We start from the raw sequence: 20,139 nt of genomic DNA, 5'->3' as shown, positions 1-20,139 counted from the left end.
TTTTGGCGTTAGAGCGTTCACAACGAATTGTGGACGACGGACGGACGAACGAACGGACCGACAGAGGGCGGTCAGGCGGGGGCGACGGCATTATACGTCCACATTTGCATGTGGTCGTATAAAAACAAGAGGAAACACTGTACCAGTAATATCGCCTTGAACCTTGAGACTCTTTAAACATTACGATATATAAGTATATTAACATTTAGTTGATTCTGTTGAACATTTCTGGTAAATATCAGTCAACAATACTATCAAGTATCAGAAACCAACATATTTTTTCTCTAATCACTTGCGTTATAGCACTGAACATATAATAAATTATTTAAGGTTAACTACTTTCTAATTCTACATGTTGACCTACTTCACGTAATAGACTGTGGTCTGTAACATCTTCACCTGCTACTGAAACGAAATGAAATGGGGTTTAACGTCCTACTGTTCTGCTCCGAACTGGTTTAATGAAGACGGGCATACGCCACACAGTGTGCTTATACCGAATTCCAACTGTCAAGGGATTTTTTACATGCACTTCAATGTGTACACGGAACCTCGGTTTTATGTCCCATCCGAACGACTAGACAGGTGTCCTTGTCAGGCCCTAAAGAATACGGTTTCATAGCTGCTTTTTTAGATTAAATAAACTTACACCATATTGTTTCTATAGGCTTGGAAGTCCCCGGGCGTCATTGCATCGACGGTGCTCCACGCTCAAGGGTTCTGATATATTCCCCCCATTCTTGTGCCAGGCTCATATAAGGCGTATTGTTTCCTTGTGATTTAGATTCTAAAAAAATACTCATAATGATGATGATAGGAGTGCTTATTACCCATTAGATTCTTGGCGACAGTTGAATGAATATGCCCTCAAATGGCAAGGACTGGGCAACTTTGGAATGGCTTTTGAGTCTGTAAAATGGAACGAGGGACCAGTAGGAATTTTTCCCATAAAGATTGTCGGTTTACCATCAGTAGCAGTGGTAAATTGGGTAGAGCAATTGCTCAAAAACAAGAGCAAGAAGTGCATCCCCAATTACTCTACCGACTATTAGTGAGGTAGAACCTAATACAACAGAAACACGATCTTTGGTGTATGAAGCCGGAAGACGTGAAACATCGAAAACAAAATCCACTACGCCTGATTGAACAAAACAATGCCTGGTGGAACTTTAAATTACACACTCCACATTTGACTGACCAAGTTATACCCGATCGCTGCAACTCCAGATCCCTTCGCCACAGAAATAAAATATAACACGAAAAGTGTTGGAAAAAGTACATAAAACCCATACATGTGGATGATGATGAACCACACTTGAGTGGCATGCGTCGTCAAGAAGTTCGACAATTGTTTTTTAAACACGTGCATACAGCGGTGTTTGAGAATAATGAGCCCAGCCCATTAGAAGTTCGACTGAGGGACTCTATCGAGATTCATAGGGATTTTGGATATGACTGTTGAACAACGAAATCCTGAACAATAAAAGAACCCTTGAACACCGAATTTGGTGCAAAGATACGTATTTTTACGAATCGAGTTCACAAGATTCAGAACTGCATTGTGTATGAACATTTATAGAGGCGGCCCTGTATGGATGGAGGATAGATACTGTTATCGTCCGTCACCTGTGCGAACTTTGATAAGAATATTACTTGGCCGCCTCGAATTGATGAGCTTGAAGTCATAGAAGAGGTGTGCCCTGCGTTAACGAAATTGTTACTTTGGCTGCGAACGCCTGCATCGAAACTCGGAGACGACGATTTAAGTTCCGATGTGGTAGCACTATCATCATTCTTGTTGTCCTACGTTAATCGCACAAAGACTGCTACTAAGATAATATGTCGGTCACCATACATGGTTTAACAAGAAGCCGCAAATTTGTGGATGTGCTGAATATGCCGCATGGGCTGGTAGTCGTGAGAGAAATTGCAGAGGATTATTCCAGTTGCGCGATTACGGATAATGATGACTTCAATGATGATACCGTTACCGGTGCATGTACATCCCACAGAACCAATCTGATGTTCGTACAGAAGCTGCATCTAGTACCCGTACGAACAACAGCCTTTGAAGATGGTTAATCCGCACGAGATACAACAGCACCCGTCAAAATGAAATTCAGCCTTACAAAATTGTGAAGCCATAGTTCGACTCGATAGCAGTACAGAGTGCATGTCTGCTTCAGATCAAACTGTCGCCTCATACAGAGGATATCAGGCTAAAATATGAAGCGTATGTACTAAGAGCACACCGTATTACTACTGCACTCTACCGCGGTCTCCCAATAAGTACACTGTTCACGAAGTGATGATTCGAGTTGTAAATGTTGCTGAGAAGAAGCGAATGTCATATATATTGTTGACTGGTGATCAACCAATATACGCACTAATAGTAGAGCTGAAAAATGAGAAGACAGAAAAAATTGATACAATTCAGCCATTTCCTGGACCCTTCCACACGCAGTGTTCCTTCATAGCTTGTATACTTAAACGGTTTGCTGGGTCAGGCCTGGAAGACACCCTTGTATCAGCAGGAGTAATCTCTGACAAATCTGTGGAAAAGGCTCTGAAAGGAAAACGTTATAAAAGGGGATTGCGCTGCTTCGGTCAGATGTACGAGTCTCTAATGAGAACAATAGTCAAAAATGCTTACCACAATGGAATGCATGTGCCACAGAACTTGTAACAAAAGTAGAACTTCTGCGTGAAGCTGAAGAGTCTCCTCAAGACCTCACTATAGCTTGTGGAATGAAATTGAACGGATTCGCCGCCTTTGTCAAGAAAGTTTTCGATGACTTGACAACGGACCAGAATGCCATGATGAAGTACTGGCTGACCTTCATGGAAATGGTAGAAATTTTGTATATGAATGTGAACGCATTACGGCTAGCTAAGTGGGAGGAGTTATCTCTCGTCCACTCGTCTTATGTTGCCGTGATTAAAAGTGTATGACCAAGATAAGTATTATCGATGACTGCAAGAATTTTGGCTAAGCATGAAAACTTTGCCGAAAAGTGTCATTTCCTTCATGCCAGAAATCTTCTCACAGTCTATGACAGAAAGTCACATTCCTTACTTCCGTTAGATCTTTGGATCGAAAAGATCATGAATAAGGGATCCAAGATGGCTCAAGATACTGAAAAAGGAGAAAATGTTGCTGATACATACATTAACTACAAAGATCTGCTTTACATAAATCGTTCAACCGCAGAAGAGGAGGGGGTGAACATAGCGAGAATGCCACAGCTGTTCGCAAAAGGGAAGAAGAGGGAGTACAAGATATTTCAGCCTGTATGACTGAATTTGAGTGTAATCTATTTGCATGCGACAATTCGGCCCTTCGTAGTCTACAATCTGGCATGTTAGCGACAACTATATTGCAGGAAGATTTCAAAACCGCTCATAAGCATGGTCAAAAGCTGGTTGATGACTTTTTCAGCGATCGCATGTTTTCTAATAACGTTTCATTCTACGCTAAAGTCCACCAGAACAAGCGATGTAGTTTCAAGAAGCCACCTGTAAAAACAAATAAAGACCTATCCACAGAGCAGAAGCAAATCGCTCATATGGAGAAAATGGCAATGGAAAATGCTGTTAGTGTAATATTTATGTATCATTCTATATATGAACAACCAACAACCATGTGCGATGAAGATTTTTATTCTCCAGGTGCATCCACCTGTGCAACCTCAGGTGTCGTGTATCTATATACCATCCAGATTACCCAGATGAGCAAATGTTATTTAGTCAAGATACATGTAGTCTTGATTATCTGGACACTATATTACAGTTAGTCTTATGACAAATGAATCACGCAAAGTCGAGTTACGCGAAATTATGAAATATGGGTTACAGAAGAATGAATGTCAATTTTTAATCAAAATGGCACAATGGTGGAAACGCAGAAGTCTAAGCTGATGGAATGCATGCAGTTTGTGCATCTGCAGGTTGAGACGGGGTATATTGTAATTATTGATACGGGTATGTTATGGGAGACTAGATGCTTCAACGACGGTGAAAAATACAAGTGGACGACTATGCGAAGAAGGTTATTGACGTTGTCATATCTCGTCATCCACGTGCAGGCACAGTAATTTTGGTCAAAGATCCATACGATCTAGAGTGCTGCATCAAAGATTCCAAGCATCGGGGAAGTTTTTATCTGGTTCAAAAAATATAGTTCTGTGCCTGGGAGAAGATTTCCCTAGCAAAAATGAAATTGATGCTGCACTTCGCAGTGATTCCAATAAAATACGTATTCAGGCATTGCTGAAGGACTGCTTCGGGGATTATGCAAAGGCACACACCAGCACACGTTTCATTTATTCTCTGCAGAAAAAGTGTTATGATCTGTCAGCTGGTGACGCAGTAATATTGCAGGAGTTTAAATGCTACCAATACGAAGATGACACTATTATGTTTTTTTTTTATCTATGCACAGTTCAGAAAACTGCAATGGTCCCAGACTGTAGTGATAGACACCCAAGATATATATGTCTTTGTCTTGTCGGCTTATGTGTCCACGAACGAAGATGGAAATGTAGGTATTAAGAAATGAAATGAAATGGAGTTTAACGTCTTACTGTTCTGCTCCTAACCTGGGCTAATGAAGACGGGCATACGCCATACAGTGTGCTATGAGGGAAATTTTGCCCGGACAGCGGCACTACGGCCTACTCTTACATCGAATTCCAACTGCCAAGGGATCTTTTACGTGCACGCCAATGTGTACACGGGACCTCGGTTTTTCGTCCCATCCGAACGACTAGACAGCTTTCTTTGTCAGCCCCTCCGTCCTGCATCACTGACAAGGGAGAACCACGCCGGAAAATCTGGATGAACTTTCTCGGCCAATGCAGGGATCGAACAGCCGACCTCCAGGCTAGCGAGCTAGCGTCTTACCCACTTAGCCACGTGATCCCCCCTAGGTATTAAGAGAATGTTTCAAGTTATAGACTGCAAACAACTGTTTCCTAAGCCAATAGTTAAGGTAATAGTTCCATGTGCATTCTGAAGCAGACACGGCGACCAGATTTTTGGACGATCAAAGAAAACCATATTCAACGCAACGGTGAAATCGACTTTGTAGAAAGAACTTGGTAGTAAGATTCCTGTTACGCAAACACTAATCAAGAAAATGACAACATACACTCTGACTTGTGTTTATAATTACCAAAAAAGCGCATCATTGACAGAAGCGAAAGCCAAGAAATGGTCAAGCATATTCGAAAAAGCTTTCGCTGGCTACCACCTGAAGAGGAGCCTTATAAACTTAAAGATACATTATGTAAGATTTAGATAAAGAGCTAGCCATTCTTGCTATAATAGTTCAAAAATAGATAATGTAAAATGAATAATTTGAAAATTTCATTCAAATTACTCTATTGCGAGCGAAGATATTAGCCTCTGAAAGTTTGACAAGACGTGTGCAATAATTTCAACCACTGTACTGGTTGTTCGAAGCTAAGTCTCGCTCCTCCATTTTTAGCTTAAATCAAAATATGGCTGAACTGTTCTAATCTATTTAATATCGAAGAAATCAGAGGCCATCGAGAGTTGATTATGGCCTGGATAAGTTAATGTCTAATTAATAATTTAGAAAAGATTTCAGGCCTAAAGAAAGACCTGCAATAGGCAGATTTAGCCCCTTCATAATGTATTTTTAAACTAACCAGAGCTAATTTTCAGGCATATTTAATGCTTAATTACTCAAAGTCTAAGAACACACACTCTCCCATTGGTAATAGTTGAAAACTGCTCCAATCCAGACAGTGCGTGCCAATTAGATTATGAGAATCCAGCATTACCAGGACGTTTAAGTGACTTACTTGTTCATGGCAGTGATAGTGCAAGTAATGAAGATTCCGACGAAACTTCAACTTCGGATGAACAATCTGAATCTGATCAATAAAAACTGGATCTATCTTTTGAATCGTGTGCCTGTGATTCTGAAGAGTAACACTTTGACTTTAAGTGGATAAGTTGATGATGTCCATTTATCGTGCGTGATTATATATTACATGGATCCATTATCAAGCGTTGATTAAATTAAAATCAATTGAGAACAGAGTATATCAGGAGGTAAATATCGGTGAGTACCTTCATTTCTTTCACTCTTATTGCTGTTTGCCGTATATCGACACAAATTCATCAAAATTGAATATCTTGACCCCGAAAAAACACAACATGGGTATAGTTAACAACACCATTTTCCAGGCCAAAAATGGCGGCCATAATTATTGGCAAAACTAGTAGCCGGATGGATTTTTGATTACAATATGTCGATTAAGAGACCCTTATACATACGAATAGAGACCTCAGGAGCCTATATTAAATAATTTGGCCGCCATTTTGAATTTGACCCTTCAGCGGATTCCGCCAGCATTTTAGAGAGAGGCACCCAATCTTAATGGCTTCAGCATGGTTTTTTTCAAATAGAAACCACCTTCAAAACAACTTCCCCGAAAATTGGTCACGGATTTAAGGTCGCCTACCAAAATATAGATACCATGGAAGTGAAATGGGCTTGAAATAAAAATCGACTGTTCAATTAACTAATTGCGACCCTCGCAACTGGGTGACTCTTATCCCAGGAACCAGTATAGAGCATAGCAGGTTTTTTTTTTCCTTCTGAAAGTCTAGTTCTTACTTAAAATAAAACAACTGAATTCATTAAAAATAATAATTTATTCTTGTTGAATGATGACTTGCGCAAATGCCTACTTATCTACATCAACCCACTGCTTGTCAAGATTTTACGTGGAGAGTGAATGATGATCTATGTGGCAGTGACCACTTCCCTATATTAATTTACAACAGTGGTGCCTCTCCTGTCAAAAGACCTCAGTGCTGGAAGTTGCATAAGGCTGATTGGACTTTATTTGAACATCTGTTCTTTTTTGATGCAAAGGAATTGGAGGATGGAGATGGCCTTATTACTTTAATTCTTCAAGATGAAGCTGAGCAATCGCCAAGCGATTCCTAAACTTTTCCATAAACCAGGGTATATGGATTAATGCAAATCCGCTATGAAAGAGAGAGAAACGGAGTTTAGCGTCCACACGACACAAACCAGGTAATTTCGAGACTACCATATTGTTCACTTATACACTTATAATCTAATGCACACTTAACAAGTTGTAAAACAAATTTAATTGTTTTAATCTATATAAAGAACATGTAATTGACAAAAAAGTAAAATACCTGTCATTAAAATATATTACCTGTATTAATACTCATAATCACAGAATCTTCATTTTCATCTGGTGTTTTATATAAACTAATACTTCTAGGTAATTGTTTAAATATAACCTGATATGGTGTCTTTTCATTTAAAACTTTTACTTGAGTATTTAGTCGATCTAAAATACAGAGATTATGGAAAATATCGTACTATCGTTACTTAATTTCTAAAAGTAAAATATTACCAAGTTTGATTTTCTGAATTAAAATTATCAAACTGATTTCTTAAGTTGTCAAAGAATGGTATTGACTTGGATTATCACCTAGATTGGCAAATCCACTAATTACCAAATGACAGCTATATGTTTGGCATATAGTTGAATTATGTTGTTATACAACAAAACCTGAGTCATAGGCCACCCTTAAAGTCCATAGACGAATCTATAAAAGCGCCCAAAATGATGTCAACGTTCTGATCAAGAATACCATATCTAAATATTGTAATGAAAAGACAGAACAAAACTCCAGTAACCCCAAGACCTTGTTTTCTTTTATCTATTCCTTACTTAGAAAAGGTTCAGATGTTGTTCTCCCATTTTCTAAAGATGATGTCTTGCTCGCAAATGACTTTAGGATTTCTTCACTAATAGGATTGATTCTATTCGCAGCAAAAATATCAAAATGCAGAAATTAAAATTCAAGAACTTATTCGTGAATCCAAGTCTACGTCCTTCAAAGGTCATTGAAAAGGTGATTAAAGGCGTTGTGCAGTCTAAGATACGCACTAACTTTTCACCACCAATCTTATTAAGACTTTGCACACTTGTTCCTTGTGTGAAGTAACAGTCCGGCCGTTTGTTGTGTAATAATGAAGGTACAAGCGGAAAGAAAACAAGCCAATAGTGAGACCGATGTCCCCCGACGAAATCCCAAAATAAATAGATGACACAAATATTAATTAATAGCACATTTATATTTTTCAAAAGTATCAAGCAATCAAACTGATTATTAACTATACACTAAGTTTCATCGAACATCTACATCAAGTTTAAACATTCTACCTCAATAAAAAGCAGAGTTGTTATGTTCCAAAGTCTTGACCAATCAAATTGCTTATCGCTCCTTAGCCTAAGCAGAAAATTCTCATCATCGAACTTAGTCAAGGTAATAATATAATGAATCTATACTGGGAGTTTCATCACTCTCACTTAATTAAGAGCGTGTCCACGAGAACACCATGCAAAAGGTGCTAAGGCTTCAATCACAGATTTTGACCAAATTTGGTTTATAAGTTGGGATACTCCCAAAACACATAAATGTGCAATATCAGATAAATCTTTCAATTCCCGAATGAGTAAATTGAAAAAAAAAACATTTTTCATATGGTGAAATTTGTTGTTTTTTTCAAATACCACATTTGGCAAGTCCTCACACCTATACTATACGTAGCAAGAAGACCAAACTCACAAAGTTTGTAGATGACCTACTGTACACTGATCAGCAGAGAATTTTCGCTAGGCCGCTACAATCACTGATAAGGAAGACATCGATGCGACTTAATTAATCCCAAATATTAACTTTTTTCTTCCGTCAAATTAAATTCAAAAACATTTTTTTCATTTATTAGAAAAATAAATAAAGACGTTTGAATTATTTGTAGGTAAAAATCATTTCCTATTTAGTGTAAATGTGTATTAAAATAAGTAAAATTCACCATTTAGCCTGAATCAGTAACGTCTTATGTAAACAATGCACGCGCTATTGAACCAATGATTGACGCCGCGTGATGTGACGTCACGTGTCGAAACAGTCATCTGTTACAGAGATATTAAAAGATCTCTGTGAAACAGATTGGACCTACTGCTGTTATCACAAAATTAATTTCACACGATTCTGGCGAACGAGATCTGTATACGGACTGGATATCAAAGCCTATCTAAATTCCCCATTTTTCGTCACCCAAAGTTTGACTACTTCTTTCATGAGGTTGGTTTAAAAAAATTAGAAGGAGAGTTATTGTGTTCCAAAGTCTCGACCAATCAAATTGCTTATCGCTCTGCATGCCGTGAACAATAAATGCTCATTATCGAACTTAGTCAAGGTATTGATGTGATAAAACTATACATAATAATAATAATAATAATTTATTTTATTTACGTGTCACGTATTACATCCAAAATATACATACAAACATACAATTACAATAAAAGTGATGAATAATACCCAGCCGTTATCGACTTATGAGACACGATCTAAAAAAAAAAAAAAAAAAAAAAAAAAATATGTACATTAAGACAAAAGTCAACAGTATCTTTGAACGGACTAAATACATTAAATTAAAAGTCATTGATATATTTACAAGTAAAATCGTCTAGTTTTGAGCATATTTAAAATACAATTAGCAATTAAAGGAATATTTTCTGAAGACATCATGATGGTTAAAAAATTGTTCATAGAATCAGAATTTATAAAATCATCAAAATTGAAGGCATTAAGAAGTTTGTATCGAATATCATCTAAAAATTCACAATTAATTAAAAAATGAATTTCGTTTTCAATTTCTATATTACAAAGAGGGCAGATACGATCTTTTAAAGGAATGGGGGGCTTACAGTAACGACCAGTTTCTATGGCAAGGGGGAGAACTCCACATCTGAGTTTGGCAATAACACTACGTTGTTGTCTGGTCAAAGCACATGTTACATAAAATTCTGGATACAAATCCTTTTTAAACAGTCTATAAGTTCTCAGTTTATTTCCATTTAAAACATTTTGTCTGTCATTCCACAATTTACTAAACCATACGAATTCATCATAATTAAAAACCTTAGTACACATAGATTTGATGAACAGTTTTGATGAGCAATTAGTATGCGCTTGAGCGATCTCATTAGAGACATTAAATGTTTTGGCTAATGTGAGGACGCGTTTCTCCCATGACTTGGATATTCGCGATGACCATTGATGGACCTTGAACACTAGTCTGTCCGGATCACTCTTTTTAAGTTTATGCCACCACTTAAACACTTCTAGCGCTTGTTTAGTTTTTGAAGTTATCCACCCCACATCTCCGTATGCGGCTACGTTAGAGCTGCGTTTTGGTAGACCTAGAAATAGCTTACAAGCTCTTGTACGCACATTGTTAATCGCACTGTGTTCACTAGTTCCCCAGATGGCAGCACCATACAACAAAACAGGTTCAACTAGACATTCATATAGCTTATTGAATACAGTAAACGACATTCCTCCAAGTGCAAAGAATTTATTTCCGAGAGCCCCTAAAGCACGGCTGGCTGATTTAGCTAATTCTTTAACCGCTATTTTATAACACAAATGTTCGTCAAACCAAAGTCCTAGATATTTATATTTCTCACTGTACAAAAGAGTTTCCTGTCCACATTTAAATTCGAACTTTGACCTTTCAGTGTTTACAGTTCTGAAGTGTAAAATATTTGATTTGGAGTTATTGATCTGTAAACGCCATTTATAGCACCATTCATTAACACAGTTTAACATCAGTTGAAGGTTCTTTTCACAAGTGGCTAACAACACAATATCATCCACATATAAAAGAATACTTAAGTTAAATCCATCGATATCTATACCTAAATTGAGGTTCTTTATTTCTTGAGCTAGATCGTTAATATATATTGCGAATAAAGAGGGCGAAAGCAGACAACCTTGTTTCACACCTAAAGTCACGTCAAACCAATCTGTTAAATGGTTGTTTACGTTGACCGCACACTTTGTGTTATTGTACAACGAACGCAGTGCATTTAATATCTTCCCGTTCACACGAAATTGCAACAGTTGAAACCACAAGCACTCTCTATCGACATTATCAAACGCTTTCTTCAGGTCTATAAAGCATGCAAATGTGGACTGCTTGACATTTTTCCTGTTATTAATGACACTGTGTAGGGTATACAGTTGATCCATACAGCTACGTTTTTCTCGAAAACCGCATTGTTCATCCACCAACAGATTCTGTGATTCAGTCCAATTAGCTAGCCTCTTATTGAGAATATCACAGTACACTTTACTTGGCACAGATAAGAGTGTTAATCCACGATAGGTGAGAGGGACCAGAGGGTGAGTAGAGTTCGCTTTAACAATGGGTTTTATAATCCTTGTCGTCCAAAGCTCCGGTACAGTTCCATTTTCAAAACAATACGAAATTATGTTGAATAACATGTCGATGCAAACAGTGTTTTTTAAAGCCTCTGATGGAATATCGTCAAACCCGACGGCTTTTCCTCGTTTGAGTCGTGATATAGCATCTTTCACTTCATCTTTTGTTATTTCTTCGTTTAGAATTGCATTGTTCATATCGATATTAAACAAAGTTTTATAATATTCTTTGACTGACTGTTTATGTTGTTCATCGAAGTTAATGTGTTCACTATTATATAGTTCACTATAATCTGTTTTCCATTTGTTCAATACATCGTTTAGATCACTGTTGATTGTTCCATTATCATCAATGACTTCAAGGGGTAAGCTTATCTTTCGGTCATTCACTGTTCCGATCTTTCCGAACGTTTTCCAGAAATCACGTGTGTGTTTAACACCTGGGTTCATCAGCTTGTCTGTTAAATCTTGTTGCTTTTGTAGCTGATAACGTCTCTTATATTTCCTGTGAAGTTTGTCGAAGTCTCGACGACTGTCACAGTACTCTCGTTTGAATAGTTGTCTCTCAGCGCTATTATGTTTACATCTTAACCATACTTTCTCTTTCCTGCACATATCGTCACGCATAGCTTGCAATGTTTCATCCCAATAAGGTTTAAACACACTTTTACTTTTGTTCGTGTCACCCGAGGGAATAGTTCTCTTTAATCCACAATTATCCATTTCTACTTTGAGAAAGTTCACAAGAGTTTCATAAGCTGAATTCACACTTTGGTTTCCAAAAATTTCATCTTCTATTCTGGCTATTGTTTCGTGTATCATCTGTTGAGTAGACTCATTCTGTAAGAAATTTAATGGAAAGTTTTTCACATTATAAGAGTTCACTTTTGCTAATCGCTTGGGTTCGTTTTTATTGATGTTCGGTAACAATAATTCAGGTGTCTTCATTGACCACTGAAGAACAGAGTGATCTGGTGTAGTAATCGGCACAGCTAAATTGTGTTCATTAATTATATCAGTAACTGTTTTAACTTTAAACTCAGTGTAAATCGATAACTGTTCATGGGGAACGAATACATAATCCACAACTGACTTGCCCTTTATAGATATACACGTGAAATCATTTCCAGAACCAACTCGTCCGTTTAGCATACACATATTATTATCTATTAGAAAATCTAGTAATAAGTCACCATAATGGTTAACAGTCGTATCCACACATGATCTTGATGAGACATCGTCGACACCCTCAATGAAGTCACTATTATTTCCAATACGTGAATTGAAATCACCACAAATACACAATAATCCTTGATTTTGATAACTGTAAATTTGTTGAGATAGTGTTAAGAAAAACAGATCTGGGTCTGGCATACGAGAAGATCCTGTTGGTGGCAGGTAACATACACACAGACACATTTTAAAATCACAAGATTTGGAGCTCAACTTGATCCACAATATATCCTCGTAGGAATCGTCGAGAATTGATATATCCATAAAACTATAAATACTTTCTTTTATTAAAAAACCAACACCTCCAGAGCCTCTTTTTGCTCTTTTATGTAAATTACCTCTATTATTATAAATGAATTTATATCCAGACACGTTTATAAAATCATCATCGCATAAAAATGTTTCACATACACCACAAATGTCAAAATTATTAGACACTATCACACTATGTCTGAAAGAAGAATTATCATTATTATGCTTTGACCATCCATTAATATTCCAACAACCCAGATGTAGTAATTCCTATGCGCGGGGTACACGCGAACTCGAAGAGGTGTTAGGGACAATTCTGGTTCCTTGAATTCGGTAGCGTCTGGTGAGACCGGTTTCCTTTAAGATGGTTCTTAGGTTATTCTGTTGATATCTAACAGCTGGTGGTAAATCATTCTCGATGTAAATGTTGTAATGATTTTTGCTACGAAGAAGACTAGATTTATTTTCCATAATTTGTTTTTTCTGTTCGATAGTTTCTACGGTCGCTATTACAACTCCGGGGTGAGTACCGCGACTCGCCTTTCGTTGAACGTTGATCACATTAACTGTTCTTAGCTTTAAACCATCGTGGATGAGATCATTTACTTTATCTAAAGTGTAATCGGGATTATTCATTTCCCCCTCACTTTCATACAGTCCTTTTATCATAATATTTGTTCGTCTGCTATCATCCAGTGTATCAGACGTGTAATTATTGTTATTGCCGAGTCGTACGAATTTTGAAGACTTTAACCTCTCAATTTCAGCTTTCATAACATCCATCTCTTTTACGAATTCACCCTTCATTATACTAATTTCCTCGTTTACACGACTTTTAACAAGTTTTTCTATTGTTGTTCTGATTGACTCCGTGATCTTGTCAGTTAATTTCTTCTCAATGTTATTTTCAAGTAAGTCCATCCTGTCGTTAAGGCGTTCAAACGACTTGGATATATTTTCAGAAAAACCTTGGAAATCAAACGTTAATTCACTGTTAATGTTCTCTGGTAAAAGTTCGTGTCCCGCCATATTTGAATCATTTTCTTTGATGGTCGCCATTTTCTGACCTGTCGCTTTGTCTGTTTTTTTCTTCTTCTCCATTATATCTGAGGCAATAGAATCAACCTTATTATGCTTTCGCTTACTTGAAGACATATTCACAGTAAAAATATAGACTTTAAAACTACTAAAATCCAACAGAATTGAACGAATGTATCGTCACAGTTGACTGAACTCTTCCGCTCACTAAAAACGCTCCTTTCACCTCGACTACCTGACAGACACAACTAGTGTCCTCACGCTCACTTAATTAGAACTAAACTTATCGTGTCCCAAAGCATCAACCAATCAAATTGTTTATCTCTGCTTACCCTAAGCAGAGTATACCGAGTTCCAAGATAATCCATTCAGAATTGTGGCCTTCAGACGCTAAACACAAAATTTGGGCGTGGCTCTGCCCCTGAGGTCGGGACATGCACCAAAATCAATAGTGCCGCACTTAGCCTATAAGGAATACATGTGCCAAGTTTCAAGATGATCTATTCATAATCGCGGACAGTATATGAAAAATTGGGCGTGGCTCTACCCCTGGGAGTCGGGGCATGCACCAACATTAATAGTTGTCGTCCTTAGGCTATAAGGAATACATATACCAAGTTGCAAGACGATCCATTAAAAATTGTGACCTGCAGGCAACACACTGACACACAAAGAAACCAGCGGCCATAATTCAGGAAATTTCAATTCGATATGCGCAAATATCGAAAGGAACCGAGATCTTTGGGTTATAAACTTACATTTCAAGTTTCAACACAATCGGATAAAAATTGTGACCTCTATGGGGTCCACAACCTTGATATACCATATTTTTACGCTATTTGAGAACGAGGGCGGCCATTTTGCCTTTCAGTTTTGGGCTGATTTTCACAAAATTCGAACTCAGCCGTCCTTAGGGTGTAACGGTGATACAATAATACGTTTTTTTAAATCGGATCAAAATTATGACCTCTATAGGGTCCACAAGCTAAAAACGCGATTTTTCGTACAATCAGGGGCCATAATTCAGGAAGTTACAGTCCGATATGCGCGAATATCGAAATGAACCGAGATCTGTGGGTTATAAACTTACATTTCAAGTTTCAACAAAATCGGATAAAAAATGTGACCTTTATAGGGTCCACAACCTTGATATACCATATTTTTACGTTATTTGAGAACGAAGGGCGGCCATTTTGTCTGTCAGTTTGGGGCCGATTTTCACGAACTTCGAATTCAGCCGTCCTGAGGGTGTAACGGTGATATAATAATACGTTTTTTTAAATTGGATAAAAATTATGACCTCTATAGGGTCCACAAGCTAAAAACGCGATTTTTCGTACAATCAGGGGCCATAATTCAGGAAGTTACAATCCGATATGCGCGAATATCGAAAGGAACCAAGATCTTTGGGTTATAAACATACATTTCAAGTTTCATCAAAATCGGATAAAAATTGTGACCTCTAGAGTGTCCACAAGCTAAAAATGCGATTTTTCGTACAATCAGGGGTCATAATCCATGAAGTTATGGTCCGATACATACCAATATCGAAAAGAACCAAGATCTTAGGGAGATAAAGCTATATTTCGAGTTTCGTTGAAATCAGATAAAAATTGTGACCTGTAGAGTGTCCACAAACAAATTGTGGACGGACGTCCGGACGGACGGACGGACGGACAAACAGGGGCGACGACAATATACGTCCACATGAAAATGTGGGCGTATAAAAATGGATGTGGCCCAACACCTGGGCGTTGACCAAAAACCATAGGGATCACCCTTAGGGTATAATGAATGGGTATGCACAGTTTCAAAAGGATATGTTAAGAATTGTGGCCTATAGCCAAAACAAAGACACACATAAAGTTGGGCGTGGCTCTGTCCCAGGGTACAGGGCATGCACCAAAAATAATAGAGGTCATCCTTAGGGTATAAGGAATAAGTATGAAAAGTTTTCAAAACGATCCATTAACAATTGCGGTATGTAGGCGACATACAGTCACACAAAAAGAAAATTGGCGTGGCTCTGCCCCTGGGGGTTGGGCAAGCACGAAAAACAATAGGGGTGATCCTTTGTGTTTAAGGAAAACGTATGCAAAGTTTCAAAATGATCCACTAAGAATTGTGGCCTGTAGGTGGTGATAAACAAACATATAGAAACCTTCAATGGAGTTACGTCCATTGATCGCGGGAGATATGAACGAGCGGAAATTACTGATTTTGTTTTTAGGGATTTACACTGCGTAGCTTGTGTGAAACACTATTGTTTTTGTTCGGATTATTATAATTTTTCTTTTTTCATTTTGATTAAAATGATTTTTCGACGTTCCAAAGTAAATGTACCGTGCTAAGACCACCTAAAATTAAGTTTTAACTATTCCTACTATTTAGAACAGGTTTTGCTTTAGTTTTATATATTTTATTGCTTTAAATCTTCCTAGTTCAGAAACTGAAAATTTCACCTTTTGACCGCCGGGGTCACTAAGATTGAAGTTGAATTTAGCAAGTTTACATTTTTATTGAAAGGGTGATTTCTTTCGATCATTTTTAGCATATTTTCATGATACAAGAATGGCTGCACATTCACTTTCAGTGCAAATGACCTCATTTGACCTTTGACCCCGAATATCTCGAAAACGCCTAAACGGCGGACTGATTACCACCCGGCATCTTATTCTAGGCAAAATTTTACTACAGAAAAGCTGGGCTTGGTTTTGTGCCCATTTGATGGACACCTCCCCGCGCTGAGCCTCCAGTCTATAAAGGGTCATCTAATCAAAGGCGCAAAATTTAGAAGATTTTTTTTTTTTTACTTATGAATATTTTGATGGTAGGGGCCTATTTTACACAGGATTAAAGAGTCATCTAACTTGAGCAGAAATGTGAAAAATCTTTCTCTCAGTAATTTGAGTTAGCCGCCATTGGTTAATTCAGTTTTTCGGTCCTAGATTAATTTCTTATTGTTCGATTTGTATAAAACGAAATTCATAGGCTCTGTGGCCCCATGTGTCATTTTTTTTTGTTACCGATAAAGTTTCCTGCCGGCACTGGAAGTGGGGTAATTTTACTAAAAACTACAATTTTGACAGGTCTGTACCTCTTTTCGAAAGAAAATATTATATTTTTAAGTCGACATAAGTAAAATGGTGTGCCCTGTAAAGGCGAAAAGAAGTCGGAGTCAGTTTTTTTAATTTCGATTTTGTTTTTGCGCCATTTCGATTTAAAGGTGAACGATGTAAAATGAGCTTTTTACAATGCATTCAGGCTTTTCATATTTTAAAATATTTCTTGGTAACTTACATAAACTTGTAGCATTAATCCATACGAAGACGATGTATGTCAAAATTAGTTTGTAATATGAGCAAGAGAAATAGGCAATTTTCCATGAGTCACTTTTCATGTTATTTTGCCTGTAAAAGAGTCAATTATTATTCGATTTTCATAAAAGTGACACCATTTGTTCTCAACCAATTAAATTGTTTATATCTGCTTAGCCTAAGTGGAAAATGCGTATGATCGGCCAATCAAATTGCTTATCGCTGCTTAAAATGCGCAGAAAATGCCCACTATCGAACTTAGTCAAGGTACCCTTATAATCAATTACCGTACTTTTAGAGGTCAAAACAGTGCGTGATGCATGTTTTGTAATTGATAGCGAACGGTAAATTTCACCTACACCTGATTTTTTTTATTATAAAAGTCTGATTTTATCCAGACACCATATAATACAGCTTGGGACACCGGCCTCTATTTCCATATGAAGACTGACGGGTTTAAGTTGTTTGAAAACATATCACGTATATGGAGTTAGTTGCTCGGCCTTAAGATAGAGGTTTTTAAGGGCTTTTCAAACAAAAGTAAGCAGTCTTATTCTCCAAAATATAATCGAGATTGGCCCATTAAAAACTGACGGGTTTAACTTGTTTGAAAACATATCACGTATATGGAGTTAGTTGCTCGGCCTTAGGATTGAGGTTTTTAAGGGCGTTTCACACAAAACAAGCCAACAGTGAGGCTGATGTCCCCCGCCTAAATCCCAAAATAAATAGATGACACACATTAACCCTTCCTGAGCTAACCACTTCATACCCATAGAGGGCTATGCAAATATTGAGTAAAAATCAAGCTTTAGACCCTGTTGTGAAAAACCATGCATACCTTGAATATGAATGCGACTACAACTGTAAAATTGCAAATGTTTATCCATTATATATGACTTGGGATTTTTGCATATGTTTAGTTTAGATTTTATGGTTACTATGGTTACCAGTGTGTTTCAAAATGGCTGCCATATTATTGTCATAAATGAAATATTGGATATTTTCTTGTCATTAAAAAATTCAAGATGGTCAGGAATAAAGCTATATGGATTATTAACATGATAGATATCTCTTTTGTAAGAATAGTATAGGTTTTTGGGGAAAAGTCACTAAATTGTGATAATAATGTTTTTTTCTAAAAATAATAAAATGTAAACGAGCAGTATTGACAATTTTGCGGTAGGCAACACACATATAAAAATCATCAGTAACAAGTTTTTATTAACAATAAAATAAAAATAAATTAAATATTTGGAAAATAACAATAATATATACCGAAATATTCACATTAAGGTTGCCATGGTAACCAAGTTGACCATATCGTATACGTCTATATTGGTAGCGATCTACGTGCGCGACTGTATAAAAGCAGACGAATAATTTCCTCCGGAGAAGTCTCCCTTTTTTGCGTCTTTACTTTGTGACAAACATCTGAATTTTCATCACAAGAAGAATCCCCACTAATAGTATAGTCACTACCCGAATCCAATATAGACGTGACGTCATCGACATCGGAACTCACGGCTAAATTCAGCCGAAGTCTTTTTGTTGTGAAGGACGCCATTCCTCGGCTGTTCTGACTATTGATGGTTGTTCCGTCAATAGAGGAAGCCCCCTCGTAATAAAAACTCGTGTTATACACCATCTAAGGTTAAAAACCATGCTTTTACAGGGGAGTAAGGGGGGTGCCGCTCTGACAGACTATAAAATTAGCTCAGGAAGGGTTAATTAATCGCACATTTATTTTTTTTCAAAAGTATCAAGCAATCAAACTATACACTAAGTTTCATCACTCTCTATCAGATAGAATCAAGATTATCTTGTCCCAAAGCATTGACCAATGAAATTGATTTGCTCTACTTAGCTGCAGCTCAAAATGTTAATCATTGAACTCAGTCATGACATTCACCTAATGAACATCTAGATCAAGTCTAAACATTCTACCTCAATTGAAAGCAGAGTTGTTATGTTCCAAAGTCTTGACCAATGAAATTGCTTATTGCTCCTTTGCTTAAGCAGAAAATTCGCATCATCGAACTTAGTCAAGGTCATGATGTAATGAATCTATATTCAGAGTTTTATCGCTCTCACTTCATTATAACCAAAGTTATCATGCCTCAAAGCATCAACCAATCAGATGGCTTATTTCTGCTTACCGTAAGCAGACAATCTTCATCAGACAATCCACCAAGGCATTCACCTAATGAACGCCTACACCAAGTTTAAACATTCTACATCAATGAGAACGAGAGTTAATGTGTTCCAAAGTCTCGACCAATGAAATTGCTTATCGCTCTTCTTACCCTCAGCAGAAAATATTCATAATCGAACTTAGTCAAGGTATTGATGTAATAAAGCTATACTCCAAGTGTCCTCACTCTCACTTAATTAAAATTATTGTGTCTCCTGTATATCAACCAAACAAACTGCTTATCTCTGCTTTCCCTAAGCCGAAAATTCTCATCTTCGAACTCCACCAAGGCATTCACCTAATAGACACCTATGCCAGGTGTGACCATTCTAACTCAATTACAATGAGAGTTATTGTGTTCCAAATTGATTATCGCTCTGCTTACCCTGAGCAGAAAATGCTCATTATCAAACTTAGTCAAGGTATTGATGTAATGAAACTATACACCAAGTTTCATCACTCTCACTTAATTAAAACTAAAGTTATCGTGTCCCAAAGCATCAACCAATCAAATTGCTTATCTCTGCTTACCGTAAGCCGAAAATGCTCATCTTCGAACTCCATGAAGGCATTGACCTAATAAACACCTATACCAAGTTTGAACATTGTAGCTCAATTAGAAAGAGAGTTATTGTGTCCCAAAAAGTGTGACGGACAGACAGACTGACGAAACCAGTTTAATAGTCCCCTGCTTTCTTCGAAAGACGGGGGACAATTAAGCAGTCTTATTCTCCAAAATATAATCGACATTGGCCCTTTAAAAACTAAAGTATCTATCGCAAAGGGAGAAAA

The 20,139-nt window shown here is 37.3% G+C and overlaps 1 protein-coding gene across 21 annotated transcripts in view; it reads right to left on the bottom strand.

The window, feature by feature from the left end:
* Window positions 1-259: 259 nt before the first annotated feature.
* The window catches only part of LOC126817142 (uncharacterized), a 123,145-nt gene continuing 103,265 nt past the window's right edge, over window positions 260-20,139 (bottom strand). For 16 of the 21 annotated variants that reach the window (XM_050543953.2, XM_050543962.2, XM_050543957.2 and 13 more), the window contains one exon: window positions 9,510-13,904. In XM_050543953.2, the coding sequence (XP_050399910.1) occupies window positions 9,538-12,810 (3,273 nt within the window). In that variant the 5' untranslated portion in view covers window positions 12,811-13,904 and the 3' untranslated portion in view covers window positions 9,510-9,537. Of the gene's footprint in view, window positions 406-5,408; window positions 5,949-6,672; window positions 7,027-7,223; window positions 7,362-9,509; window positions 13,905-20,139 lie in introns of those variants that run through there. The other 5 variants (XM_050543968.2, XM_050543969.2, XM_056100722.1 and 2 more) reach the window with 5 other exon arrangements.

The sequence above is a fragment of the Patella vulgata genome, chromosome 4 (genome assembly GCF_932274485.2).
Source record: "Patella vulgata chromosome 4, xgPatVulg1.2, whole genome shotgun sequence".
NCBI lineage: Eukaryota > Metazoa > Mollusca > Gastropoda > Patellidae > Patella > Patella vulgata.
The sequence above is the reverse complement of the archived record's forward strand: the minus strand, read 5'-3'. Positions and strand labels throughout refer to the sequence as shown.